This window comes from Ranitomeya imitator, chromosome 3 (assembly GCF_032444005.1).
Source record: "Ranitomeya imitator isolate aRanImi1 chromosome 3, aRanImi1.pri, whole genome shotgun sequence".
Taxonomy (NCBI): domain Eukaryota; kingdom Metazoa; phylum Chordata; class Amphibia; order Anura; family Dendrobatidae; genus Ranitomeya; species Ranitomeya imitator.
The window spans coordinates 64,712,796-64,727,753 of record NC_091284.1 but is presented as its reverse complement, the minus strand read 5'-3'; the positions used below and the strand labels follow the sequence as shown (position 1 = coordinate 64,727,753).

Below are 14,958 nucleotides of genomic sequence, written 5' to 3'. Positions count from 1 at the left end.
TGCAGACTCCTCGGGAAATCTTGGAGGTCTACCCCCTTTTTGGGAGCCTCCTGTATGTCTTGGAAAAATTACCAAGTATTTGCTATAATAAAAGTTTGAATGTGCTAATATTGAATAGGTAACAGAAGCATGCCACTCCTCTTATGGACCGGTGCTCAAGTAGAGTCCCATCCAATGTAAAAACAATATAAAAGATCTTGGCACTTGTAGCAAATGAATGTGTTTATTTACATGTGTAATCTACAATTCAATGCATAACCTTTCGGTCAGATTCTTGACCTTCATAAGATACACAACAAAGGTGAAGAAAATGAAACCATGTGCTCTGAGAATAGAGTGTTACCACTGGAGAAAAGCGATCTGTTCATCTGGTGAAGGTCAAGGATTTGACCAAAATGTTATGTATTGTGGATTACACATGTAAATAAAACACATTCATTTTCAAGTGTCTACGAGCGCCAAGATCTATATATTTAATTTTCTAAGGGGTACTTCCGTCTTTCTGTCCCGAAAATCCTGCGTCGCTGATTGGTCTCGGCAGCTGCCTGTCATGTTAATGAGCATATGTAGCAAACCCGCTTTTGGCCATTGTAAAAGTACCTAAAAAAAAAAAAATAGAAGTCACATTATAGAAACCTCTGGGTCACAATATATCCTACCATTTTGTGTCTACAGCTCCCATATATACCTATATTTGTCCATGGTTACAGACTATTAACAAACGCCGTTGACCTATGCTCTTTCATCTTTCCCCCTCTTTTTCTGTCTAGAATATCAAGTAGACGGAGTGTAGAGAGTACAGTCATACATGACAGAGGACACAAAACTTGTTTTCAATCTGTTACTAATAAACTGAGATTTACATTGACTGTCTCTGGCACTAATGCCCCTCACTTACCATGTGCCATATTTAAAACTGGCAAGGAAACACTGGAAAACAATAGCGCAATATAGGGTCTTATCCATCATGCAGTAATAGAGATAGGAGTCGAGGAATGTACTCACCTGGTGTGGTTGTGTTACCACAACACTATATGAGCTCAGAAAAACAGCTGCTGCAGATCCAAGGACGGAAATCCGTGATAGTCTATTAAACAGAAGCTCTTCTATTTTTTTCACTTTGAACGGTGTACTGCCTCCATTTTTGAATCTCTGTATAGGGATTGTTGCTTACCTCGGGGGCTTTGCACCCTATTTGCTATTTTCTGTGCTGCTTTAACTTTTTTGATTTTTCTAATTTATTTATATAAATGCCACTGCGATGTTATGTTACTTCCTGTTGTGGAATACTTTAATTTTTTAATTTTCCATTACAAGCCCAAACAACGAGGGTGAGATCAGACAATGTGGCTGGCTGCAGCAACAAAACTCCCATCTGCAGAGGTCAATCACCGCTCAAGTTTGTTTCAAAATTGTGCAGCAATTGGTCACTATAAGAATGCAAAGTTCCTCCCATGTGGTCAACTGCATTGTCTGATCTAACCCTTTACGAGATCATGACTTCACATGATGCACAAATGTTTTTTGCAATTATATAAATATGTTCATTTTTAATATTTGTACCTGTTTATTGAAGCATCACTTATTTTTTTCTGCCAAATTAGTTTGCTGATCTACAGCTGCAGTACAATCCCTCTGATGCAATATATAAAGTCAAACAGATGAAATGGCACATTTGAATGGAAATAGTTGTGCACATGACATTTCAAAAAAATGCTAAAAAATGCCACGAGTTTATTGAAAAATGTATTACTGGAGATAATCTGCTTACTGTAGCCTACTGCTCTGCAATTTGGTGGATCAAATGCATCCCTGTCTGGTCACACTCAGCTCTGCCTTTTCATCTCTGCTGCATGTGAATAATAAAGATCCCTTTATTTATGGTCCGATCCAGCATCTATAATTTAGGATCCCTTTATTTATGGTCCTATCTGCGATGTATTATTCAGGATCGCTTTATTTGTGGTCCGACCTGGCATGTATAATTCAGGAACACTTTATTTATGGTCTGATCTGGCATGTATAATTCAGGATCCATTTATTTGTGGCTGATCCGACATATCAAATTCTGGATCCCTTTATATATGGTTCAATCCAGCATGTATAATTCGGGATCCATTTAGTTATGGTTCGACACGGCATGTATATTTCAGGAGCCCTTTATTTATGATCCAATATGGCATGTATATTTCAGGATCCATGTATTCATGCTCGGTTTTTCGCCGTGTATAAATCAGGATCCATTTGTTCATGGCCTGATCCGAAATGTATAATTCAGGATCCGTTTATTTGTGGTCCGATTCAGCATGTATAATTCAAGAAGATCCATTTATTCATGTTTGGATCTGGCGGGTATAATTCTGGATCCCTTTATTTATGGTCTGACAAGGCGTGTATATTTCAGGATCCATTTATTCGTGGTCCGATCCCCCCCCCCCCGGTATAATTCAAGATCCCTTTATTTGTGGTCCGATATGGCATGGATAATTCAGGATCCCTTCATTCATGTTTAGATCCGGCGTGTATAATTCAGGATCCATTTATTCATGGTCCGATCCGGCGTGTATATTTCAGGATCCCTTTATTCATGTTTGAATCCGGCGTGAATATTTCAGGATCCATTTATTCATGGCCTGATTCGGCATGCGTAATTCAGGATCCATTCATTTATGGTCTGATCCATCATGTATAATTTAGGTCAACATTTCCATTGACCAAATGATATCAAAACTTAAATCTAAAGTGTTGTTTCAAGCAAATTTTGTGCAAATATACTCGTAGTCCCTAATCGTCTTTCTTTATGCCTTCACACACAAAATCGACCTTGGCTGAAAAGGTAATTCTTGTATTCTCGAGAGGGCATTGGAGGAAATGCAAACAGTAGGCTAATGTTTGAGGAAGAAAGCCCTTAATGAAAATGCCTTAGGTGGCGCACCTAGTTTTTATTAAACCTCCACACTTCTGCCTCTTCTCCCCTTCGAAATAAGAGCAATGAGGCAGCTCTCCTGGAAATTTATGTTCGGTACGTTTTCCTATTTTTTGTCATCTTGTCAGCCTTAGTAAATTTGCTGAAGGGGAAGCGCCGTCTCCTGCATCTCGCCTCGCCGGTTGCCTCTTAGCAACAACAATCTGATTAGGAATTTCATTACCAGTCAGCAATTTTTCAAAGAGGGGCATCATTTTCCATTATCATATGAAAGCTTAATATTATAGATCCTTATCAATGGCTACATAAGCAGTATTTATGTTTTTTTTTTCTTTTCCCCTTCTGAAAGTCTTAGACACTTGATGGACAAAAAAAAATGACAAAGTGCCCAGCATGAGGAGCGCAAGTAATTTTGGAATGAATGGTTGACCGGTATTATCAGTACTTTACCCGGAATCTACGTTCAGAGGTCTATATCTGAGATTAGACATCATTTAACAGAGACACGACTGTATACTTTGACCATATGGCTCCTCACCGGGTCATAACTGTCAGTAGGGCTACGATGTTGGAGATTTTACTGGTATCCTAATGATATTACAAGGGGAAGGCTTAGTAAGATTAGCTCAGTTAAGGAAAAAGTATATTTTTAAATATAAGGAAAAAATTGATTGATATTAATAGAAATTACATTTGGAGTCACCTTAACCCCTTCCCGACCCATGACGCCACGTAGGCGTCATGAAAGTCGGTGCCAATCCGACCCATGACGCCTATGTGGCGTCATGGAAAGATCGCGTCCCTGCAGATCGGGTGAAAGGGTTAACTCACATTTCACCCAATCTGCAGGGACAGGGGGAGTGGTAGTTTAGCCCAGGGGGCTTCACCCCCCCGTGGCTACGATCGCTCTGATTGGCTGTTGAAAGTGAAACTGCCAATCAGAGCGATTTGTAATATTTCACCTATTATAACTGGTGAAATATTACAATCCAGCCATGGCCGATGCTGCAATATCATCGGCCATGGCTGGAAACACTAATGTGCCCCCACCCCACCGATCGCCCCCCCAGCCCCCCGATCTGTCCGGTACACTGCTCCGGCTCCCCTCCGTCCTCCTGTCCGCTCCCCCCGTGCTCTTGTCCACTCCCCCCGTGCTCCAATCACCCCCCCGTGCTCCAATCACCCCCCTGCACTCCGATCCACCCCCCCGTGCTCCGCTCCACCCCCCGTGCTCCGTTCCAGCCCCCCCGTGCTCCGTTCCACCCCCCCGTGCTCCGTTCCACCCCTCCCGCGCTCCGATCCACCCCCCCATGCTCCAATTCCCCCCCCCCCGTGCTCCCCCCCACCCCATCATACTTACCGATCCTGCCGGGGTCCGTCCGTCTTCTCCCTGGGCGCCACCATCTTCCAAAATGGCGGGCGCATGCGCAGTGCGCCCGCCGAATCTGTCGGCCGGCAGATTCGTTCCAAAGTGCATTTTGATCACTGAGATAGATTATATCTCAGTGATCAAAATAAAAAAAATAAATGACCCCCCCCCCTTTGTCACCCCCATAGGTAGGGACAATAAAAAAATAAAGAATTTTTTTCCACTAATGTTAGAATAGGGTTAGGGTTAGGGGTAGGGTTAGGGTTAGGGGTAGGGTTAGGGGTAGGGTTAGGGGTAGGGTTAGGGGTAGGGTTAGGGGTAGGGCTAGGGGTAGGGTTAGGGCTAGGGTTAGGGTTTCGGTATGTGCACACGTATTCTGTTCCTCTGCGGATTTTTCCGCTGCGGATTTGATAAATCCGCAGTGCTAAACCGCTGCGGATTTATGGCGGATTTACCGCGTTTTTTCTGCGCATTTCACTGCGGTTTTACAACTGCGATTTTCTATTTGAGCAGTTGTAAAACCGCTGCGGAATCCGCACAAAGAAGTGACATGCTGCGGAATGTAAACCGCTGCGTTTCCGTGCAGTTTTTCCGCAGCAGGTGTACAGCGATTTTTGTTTTCCATAGGTTTACATTGAACTGTAAACTCATGGGAAACTGCTGCGGATCCGCAGCGTTTTCCGCAGCGTGTGCACATACCTTTAGAATTAGGCTATGTGCACACGGTGCGGATTTGGCTGCGGATCCGCAGCGGATTGGCCGCTGCGGATTCGCAGCAGTGTTCCATCAGGTTTACAGTACCATGTAAACATATGGAAAACCAAATCTGCTGTGCCCATGGTGCGGAAAATACCGCGCGGAAACGCTGCGTTGTATTTTCCGTAGCATGTCAATTCTTTGTGCGGATTCCGCAGCGTTTTACACCTGTTCCTCAATAGGAATCCGCAGGTGAAATCCGCAAAAAAAACATTGGAAATCCGCGATAAATCTGCAGGTAAAACGCAGTGCCTTTTACTCGCGGATTTTTCAAAAATGATGCTGAAAAATCTCACACGAATCCGCAACGTGGGCACATAGCCTTAGGGTTAGGGTTGGAATTAGGGTTGTGGTTAGGGTTAGGGGTGTGTTGGGGTTAGGGTTGTGGTTAGGGGTGTGATTAGGGTTATGGCTACAGTTGGGATTAGGGTTAGGGGTGTGGGGGGGTTAGTGTAGGAGGTAGAATTGAGGGGTAACCACTGTTTAGGCACATCAGGGGTCTCCAAATGCAACATGGCGCCACCATTGATTCCAGCCAATCTCGTATTCAAAAAGTCAAATGGTGCTCCCTCAATTCCGAGCCCCGACGTGTGCCCAAAACAGTGGTTTACCCCCACATATGGGGTACCAGCATACTCAGGATAAACTGCGCCACAATTACCGGGGTCCAATTTCTCCTGTTACCCTTGTGAAAATAAAAAATTGCTTGCTAAAACATCATTTTTGAGGAAAGAAAAATGATTTTTTATTTTCACGGCTCTGCGTTGTAAATGTCTGTGAAGCACTTGGGGGTTCAAAGTGCTCACCACCTATCTAGATAAGTTCCTTGGGGGGTCTAGTTTCTAAAATGGGGTCACTTGTGGGGGGTTTCTACTGTTTAGGCACACCAGGGGTTCTGCAAACGCAACGTGACGCCCGCAGACCATTCCATCAAAGTCTGCATTTAAAAAGTCACTACTTCCCTTCTGAGCCCCGACGTGTGCCCAAACAGTGGTTTACCCCCACACATGGAGTATCAGCTTCCTCAGGAGAAACTGGACAACAACTTTTGGGGTCCAATTTCTCCTGTAACCCTTGGGAAAATAAAAAATTCTGGGCTAAATAATTATTTTTGAGGAAAGAAAAGGTATTTATTATTTTCACGGCTCTGCATTATAAACTTCTGTGAAGCACTTGGGGGTTCAAAGTGCTCACCACACATCTAGATAAGTTCCTTTCAGGGTCTAGTTTCCAAAATGGGGTCACTTGTGGGGGGTTTCTACTGTTAAGCCACATCAGGGGCTCTGCAAACGCAACGTGACGCCCACAGAGCATTCCATCAAAGTCTGCATTTCAAAATGTCACTACTTCAATTCCAAGCCCCGGCATGTGCCCAAACAGTGGTTTACCCCCACATATGGGGTATCAGCGTACTCAGGAGAAACTGGACAACAACTTTTGGGGTCAAATTTCTCCTGTTACCCTTGGGAAAATAAAAATAAAATTGCAGGCTAAAAGATCATTTTTGAGAAAATAATTTTTTTTTTTTTTTTTCATGGCTCTGCGTTATAAACTTCTGTGAAGCACTTGGGGATTCAAAGTCCTCACCACACATCTTGATTAGTTCCTTTGGGGGTCTAGTTTCCAAAATGGGGTCATTTCTGGGGGAACTCCAATGTTTAGGCATACAGGGGCTCTCCAAACGTGACATGGTGTCCGCTAATGATTGGAGCTAATTTTTAATTTAAAAAGCCAAATGGCGTGCCTTCCCTTCCGAGCCCTGCCGTGCGCCCAAACAGTGGTTTACCCCCACATATGGGGTATCAGCGTACTCAGGACAAACTGGACAACAACATTTGGGGTCCAATTTCTCCTATTACCCTTGGCAAAATAGGAAATTCCAGGCTAAAAAATCATTTTTGAGGAAAGAAAAATTATTTTTTATTTTCATGGCTCTGCGTTATAAACTTCTGTGAAGCACCTGGGGGTTTAAAGTGCTCAATATGCATCTAGATAAGTTCCTTGGGGGGTCTAGTTTCCAAAATGGGGTCACTTGTGGGGGAGCTCCAATGTTTAGGCACACAGGGGCTCTCCAAACGCGACATGGTGTCCGCTAACAATTGGAGCTAATTTTCCATTCAAAAAGTCAAATGGCGCGCCTTCCCTTCCGAGCCCTGCCGAGTGCCCAAACAGTGGTTTACACCCACATATGAGGTATCTGCGTACTCGGGAGAAATTGCCCAACAAATTTTATGATCCATTTTATCCTATTGCCCATGTGAAAATGAAAAAATTGAGGCGAAAATAATTTTTTTGTGAAAAAAAAGGACTTTTTCATTTTTACAGATCAATTTGTGAAGCACCTGAGGGTTTAAAGTGCTCACTGGGCATCTAGATAAGTTCCTTGGGGGGTCTAGTTTCCAAAATGGGGTCACTTGTGGGGGAGCGCCAATGTTTAGGCACACAGGGGCTCTCCAAGCACGACATGGTGTCCGCTAACGATGGAGATAATTTTCCATTCAAAAAGTCAAATGGCGCTCCTTCCCTTCCAAGCCCTGCCGTGCGCCCAAACAGTGGTTTACCCCCACATATGAGGTATCAGCGTACTCAGGACAAATTGGACAACAACTTTCGTGGTTCAGTTTCTCCTTTTACCATTGGGAAAATAAAAAAATTGTTGCTAAAAGATAATTTTTGTGACTAAAAAGTTAAATGTTCATTTTTTCCTTCCATGTTGCTTCTGCTGCTGTGAAGCACCTGAAGGGTTAATAAACTTCTTGAATGTGGTTTTGAGTACCTTGAGGGGTGCAGTTTTTAGAATGGTGTCACTTTTGGGTATTTTCAGCCATATAGACCCCTCAAACTGACTTCAAATGTGAGGTGGTCCCTAAAAAAAATGGTTTTGTAAATTACGTTGTAAAAATGAGAAATCGCTGGTCAAATTTTAACCCTTATAACTTCCTAGCAAAAAAAAATTTTGTTTCCAAAATTGTGCTGATGTAAAGTATACATGTGGGAAATGTTATTTATTAACTATTTTGTGTCAAATAACTCTCTGGTTTAACAGAATAAAAATTCAAAATGTGAAAATTGCGAAATTTTCAAAATTTTCGCCAAATTTCCATTTTTATCACAAATAAACGCAGAATTTATTGACCTAAATTTACCACTAACATGAAGCCCAATATGTCATGAAAAAACAGTCTCAGAACCGCTAGGATCCGTTGAAGCGTTCCTGAGTTATTACCTCATAAAGGGACACTGGTCAGAATTGCAAAAAACGGCAAGGTCTTTAAGGTCAAAATTGGCTGGGTCATGAAGGGGTTAAAATTGCACGGCAAAACTTATATTTGTATACTATATATACACATATATGTACAGTGTATGTATAAGTATTACTTTTTCTGTTTCTATCAGTGTAAACCTACTCACCTGCATGTATAAAAACAATTAAAAAAATAGTATATTTGTAACAAAAAATTAAAAGTAAAAAGAGGCTGTCATGATGTATGCAGCTTTTAAGCAGTAAATTTGATCAATGCGAACAGTATAAATTGGGTCTTATTCAGCATATTGCCAAAATAGACTCCTGCTCCCTTCTAATGTCAGCATTTCAATTAGTAGCCCAGTAATGTAGGTATAAATAGCAAATTTATGTCAAATTAGAAGCTGCTGTCGGGAGCTTATTTAGCTTTTATTCACACTAATGATCATTTGAATATCATAGACTTGGTTATTGCAGTGCAGTGAAAATGAGCTACTGTGCTTTTTTATTTTTGGTTCTCTTAATGTTTTGTGGTTTATTTCAGTATAATTTTAGGCACTATTGATTAAAAAATTTTAGAAAGTTTTTACCTAAATTGACTCATCACATACTTGTGATAGTCAGGCACTCCAAGTAATGCACCCAGGAAGAGCGTGCATGGCAAGGACAAGAGAAATAGTTTTTGGCTAAACAAATGTTTTACCGAATGCAATCTAAATTGACCTTTAGTGGACTAAATGCTGCCTTATCAGAGATGAGCAAGAGCATGGATTTTCTACTTTAGCATTGCAACCGAGCTGGAGTCAATGGCTTTAAAGGGAAAGAGCCTGACAGGTCCAGTAAACAACCGGAAAAATATATATTATGGGCGGGGTCCGATTAGGTAGAAACCAAATAGAAAAAAACTATAGCCTTTATTAAATTACACCCTATGGCACAAAAAATTAAAACACTCTCAAAAATTGTGAAAAAAGAGTCAGCCTTTTTACAGTATTTAATTTATATGCAAGTTTCCTTTTAACTAGTTGATAGGGTGTAGGTTTCCCCGAACTATTCGTCCCACTTAGCAAGTTATGACGCCTCTGTAGGCGTGATAAAATGATTTGCAAGAGCCGGTGTGATCGCTAGCTCTCTGTGAATCTCAGACATGAACACAACTTTCTTGCTTATATGTCGTTGCGCCTCTGAAGCCAGGTGTACGCTGCCCAGCTTCAGAGTCACACTGCGAATCTCCAGAAGCAAAGAAGATCTGTTATAGCTGATGATCTTTGGCTCTTCAGTGGATTTCAGCCATCTTCTTTGTTCCCGAACATGCGCAGTTTGCCTCTGAAGCTCGGAAGCGTACATCCGGCATCAGAAGCGCAATGACATGTAGTCAAGAAAGTTGTGAACATGTGCGAGAATCAGAATGCTGGCGATGATGCTGGTGGGTTAGAGGGCATGGAGAGACTGTCAGGTTCCTTTTAAAGGAATCCAGTCACCTTACTAATGCTGCCCAAACCACAGGGCGCATGAATCCCCAAGGCTGGCTGCACAATACCACAAGGATAATACAACCATAGCAAGAGCTAAGACTAATTTATTACCGCTTCTTCCAGCACTGCTAGAGGTGATTGACAGGTCTGTCGGAGAGTCTTGCCATTAACCGCAGCCATGTTGGGAAAAGACAGCCATAGTTGGAGTTGAACCAGTCTTTTCTCTAGCTATAGTCTCAGCCAGATCTTTAAAGTATTACCTCTCAGAAATGTCAGGGCGTTTCATGGAAAAATATATCTGACTGTAGTGTGCAGTCGGGCTATAATTCCTGCTACCTGTGGTTTGGACCGCATTAATAAGGTGAAAATTTCCCTTTAAATCAGAAAAAAATAATAGAAATACAAATAATAGAATTTATAGCTTACTAATTCTAAGTATTCCAATTATTTTTATGCAGATTTACCACCTCCGCCATTGCCACCTCCAGCAATCAAATCCCCAACTGGACCATCTAAAGCACAACTAGACATGCGTTCTGGCATGCCGCTAAAGTATACAACTGCCGAGCAAAGATTAGATAGACTAGCAGAGCGAAGAGGGGTCAACTACAGAGGAAGAGATGGAGCTGACAGCAGACAGCATGCAGAAGTCAGGACAAACTCAGGAGAGAGGAGGGAATCTGTGGATCAATTAGACGGGAAGATGAAAAGAATGAAACAAGTAAAGAGAGATGGGACGCCAACAAAAACTCAAGGTACTGTATCCATTGTATTTTGTGTTTACCCATTTATTCTTTGGAGTTATCTACTGCTAATACTGCAACTATGTAATTCCTTTATGATTTTTATGATTTAAGTTGTGCTGCTGTGATACCATAATTTCCCACGGGATCAATAAAGTGTATCGTATCGTAATATAATGTGGTGGTAGTGGTGAGTTGATGGTAGTGGGGTGAGATATTTTTAAAAGATACTGTTCAGAGCAACTAATCAGGTTGAATTGTTCATTTTTATGTTGCCTTAGATCATTTAGAAATGTAATCTAGTTGTGAGAGGAGCAGCTTATAATTGTATTGTCCTTAATTGTACAAAGTCGTCAATCTTGACATTTCTCCTGAATTATTTAATGTTTTTGTGCAGAGGACATCTTACCTTATTGTAAGCCAACATTTCCTATATCAAATACCCCTCGAGATCCTAGCTCCTCCAGTTCGATGTCTTCAAGAGGATCTGGTGGAAGATGGAGAACAGATCAAGCAGCAGGTCGTAGGAATGCAGCAGAGATGCAGTTGCTAGGGACTTATGAAAGAACCTTTGATGAAGATGAAATTGAGGTAGATAAAAATGTATTGTAAATTTTAATTTGCACAATGAAATCTCATTTACTGCTTTTTCCTTGTCAAAATAACTATTCCTTTCAAGTGGAGTTTTAATGTGTATATTAAAAATATACAAAAACACCTATATATTAGAATTCCCAAAAATAATTCTCCTTACTTTCATGAGTTCCAAATGTTTGTTTCTGAGTTATTAAAAAAAATGCAAAATTTGATCCAAGAAGACACTGGCTTCTTGCTGAAGTTATACATCAAGCTCTTCATTGTTTAATTATATAGAAGTTAAAGATGTTGTCCATTGTCTTGTTTTTTAACAAACTGAGTAAAGATGAACGGATCAGGCAAAATTCTAATTCATCATTTTGCACGGATTATCCTGAGAAATTCAAATTACAGAAAAGGTATTCTCCGTGAATTGAATGTCATTTATTAAGCTCTGGGGACTGTCTAGACTCATGAGCATAATAAATGTTAAGATGTTAAAAATGAAAAAATACTTACAGTCACCTCACTGCTCACCTTTCCAGCCTTTCCACTCCTTACCATCACCCATTTACCCCTTATCATGGCTTCTGATGACCTCTGAAATACTGTGCCTCAAACACGAGGCCAAGCTCTAATGAGGCCGTAGAGGGTTCTGTGCAAGTGCATGAAAACCAGATGGGTGAGTGGTAGGGTGAGAATAAGGATTTTATTTATTTTTTAACCTTTTTATGATCCTTCATGGTCTAGAAAAATGATGGCCACCATTTTTGATAAATCTACACAATGGGCCTCTTCACAGTAGGTCGTATCTCTCCAGACCCCAGAGACTTTCAGTTTGTGGAAAATTAATTTTCTGTTCATAAAATTTCCTGGTAAAATCTGCTTAATTTGGCGCATTTGTATCTCATTGGATCCGGTCATCTCTACTAATGACAACTATATGATCACGTAAATATGTAGACGCAAAGTTGCAGATTTATGAAAAATGGAATAATTAAATTAGGAATTTTTGCACTATACATGACCCCAAATATATTCCTTTGCATCCATTATATTTTCAAAGGACAAAATGATTGTCAGTAGATGACTATCAACTTATTTTTTATATTAAGTAGAGATGAAAACTGATCCAAAGCGGATTCCCTTCTCGTCTTTTATCAGCCTGTCTGGTTTAGCTTACATAATAGATTATCTGTGATTAAGACCGTTACAGCGATTTCACATCACATCTTCGTTTTCTGCCACAGTGAACACAACACGAAAAACAGCTAAAGTCTTTTTGAAATAACGTCTTAAGACTTGTGCAATTTAATTTCCTGCTCTTAAATGTTTCTCCCACTGTTCTTAATTGTAGGCATAACAGAAACCGCAGCTTAACTTAATAAATCATACCATGCAAACTGAGATCTTATCATTTTTGCTTCATTACAAAAATGAATTGAATATCCATGGGAATTGAAATATGTTGTATTTTTTGCACGGGCATTAAAATGACTCTTGGGAAATTGATAGAGAACATTGCATGGAAAGAATTATATATTCAAACTGTTCGTGTAATTTTTGTTTTTCAGGAAACGGAAAGTTGAAGGAAAAAGATGGAGATGATGGAAATGCTATCAGATAGTAAATCCTTCAAGATGCCTCAAGATGAATGACGTTATGCCAGAGATGCTGTTCAGTGCAATCAGATTATACATGTTCCTTCATTTTATACCCAAGATAACAGCTGAACACATTTTTGCTTCATTTGTTTACACTCTCTTTGTACAAGACCACCTTGACATTTACCTCTACCCCAAAAAGCAGCACTTACCCCTGGCACCTTCTTACAGCTTGGCCAACATGGCAAGTTATAGCGTCTCGGGGGTATTGGTGCCAAGAACGCTGCTTTCAAAAAACAGACAGCAGAAGGTGCCAAGACTGGAATCTAAAGCTTGTTGCCTACCAAACCGCTCACGTCTGTTGACTATCAAGCCCAATGATGAAGTGGCGCGGAGCGTTGCTTGTGAACCACCAAAGCACCAATGTCCATCCATAGTTTTAAACAACCACTCAGACAATGAAAATCCATTCACAAACGTCAACCATTTTCTTGGCTGAGCATTGGGTTGCGTCATTTGAAAATGCATTTAACCAAGGATGTTTTCATTGTAGTCCTGAAATTACTGTCCAGCAGTATTGACCTTCATAAACCTAGGTATAAAAAACAATATGGAGGTGATTTCATTGTAAATATGTACTTTTTTCATACGTTCCTGTGGTACTCGTCTCCCCCCATGTCCATCATTAAAAGTATCTTTGGTATTACATCCTATTGATTACGTGGAAGTCAAGCCAGCTGAATACCTGGTGGTCTTGGGATACATGAAAATGAAATCTTACAGAAAATCATTTATTTTTCCATTCAACAACATTTGTAGGAAAAAAACCCAAAAAAAACAAAACAAAAAATGTAACATTTGTAATAAACACCTAGTAAGAAACTGCTAGCGCTATTTGGTTATTAATTGATTGACACGTCTTTACGGAGTCAATACAAAGTCAAGAAAAAAAAAAAGAAAAAAGAACAATAAGTGCCACTTCAGGAGATTTGGTTTGATATGATTATTTTGTAATGCACTGTTTTGTTGGTTTTAAAAGCACAATCACTAAACCTTATTTTTAAACCATTGCAACTATTAACCTTTTTTTGTCTTTTTGAAAACTGTTGAAAAAAATCATTATTATTATTATTTTTAATGCGATTTTGTTTAAGCTGACTTTATTGTTAGGCCGTTTTCGACGTTAACAGGATGAAACATATCTTGGGTTTATCTCTTGTCTCAAACGATAAGCTGTCTCATTTTTTCTATCATTACTGGCAAAGGAAAATCCTTTTTTTTCCCTAGTATTCTTTTTGCACATTTACTAATGCATATTTGTACCATATGGGGCACTTAATACACTGTATTTTAGCTTATAAATTCTAAATCAGTAAGGGAGTTGAATATCAGTAATACAACAGCTATAGTGGAGTAATCAATATTTTATTTTGTGCTCGATTTCAGTTAACATTATGCAACACAGAAAAAAAAACAAAAAAAAAAAAAAAAACGGAAATGATAAATAAAATCTTCAATGACTTTGCTCACTAATAATTTTTGGTTTTTAATCAGAAAGATAAAAGAAAAATATAATTACATATAAGAAAAAGTTAACATACTCTTTAATTATGTTAGCTTTCAATGTTAAAGGGGTTTTCATAAATCAGTACAATTGTAAAACAAACAATTTTCCTTTTATCTAAAATCCTCCCCATCCTCAAAAACAATGGGGATTTTAATGAGAACCTGTCACCTCGGAAAACACTATTTACCTGCAGTTAATCTACAAGTAAATCACGTTTCAGATCCGCTCGGCCGACTTAATGAAAGTGTGGCTATCTGGGGGCTTGAATGCAGCATCTACAGCCACCGCTTACAGCACCGCTCAGTATACTGTGAGCAATGGCTGTAAGAATCAGCCGGCCGCTTGATTGACAACAGATGCGCTGTAGAGCCGGCGGTCATTTAAACTACCAGTGTGTACTTTCAGTGGCCACTTGCCACTCATCTCATTTTTAGCGACACAGTCAGACAGCATTGTAACACTATTTACCTGCAGAATAACCTTACATCTGCAGGTAAATGTCACTTTCCAAAGTTGACTTGATCCCTTTAACTGTATTGCATACTGCTTGTTGCATAGATTGATGGCCACTTTTGCGGTCTATTAGTGGTGGCAGATTTCCTAGGCAAGACGTGCAGAGCTTACAAATAGGGATGAATGAACTTGTGTAAAATCGGGTTCTGGTACATGACCCGAACTCTAGTCCAATATTTAATTGG

At 40.2% G+C, this 14,958-nt stretch overlaps 1 protein-coding gene across 6 annotated transcripts in view; it reads left to right on the top strand.

Annotated features, from left to right (window-relative positions):
- Positions 1–13,668, top strand: part of ROBO1 (roundabout guidance receptor 1) — a 1,753,811-nt gene extending 1,740,143 nt beyond the window's left edge. For 4 of the 6 annotated variants that reach the window (XM_069760963.1, XM_069760965.1, XM_069760969.1 and 1 more), the window contains 3 exons: positions 10,229–10,525; positions 10,911–11,104; positions 12,664–13,513. In XM_069760963.1, the coding sequence (XP_069617064.1) occupies positions 10,229–10,525; positions 10,911–11,104; positions 12,664–12,678 (506 nt within the window). In that variant the 3' untranslated portion in view covers positions 12,679–13,513. Of the gene's footprint in view, positions 1–10,228; positions 10,526–10,910; positions 11,105–12,663 lie in introns of all 6 variants that reach the window. The other 2 variants (XM_069760966.1, XM_069760968.1) reach the window with 2 other exon arrangements.
- Positions 13,669–14,958: the final 1,290 nt, after the last annotated feature.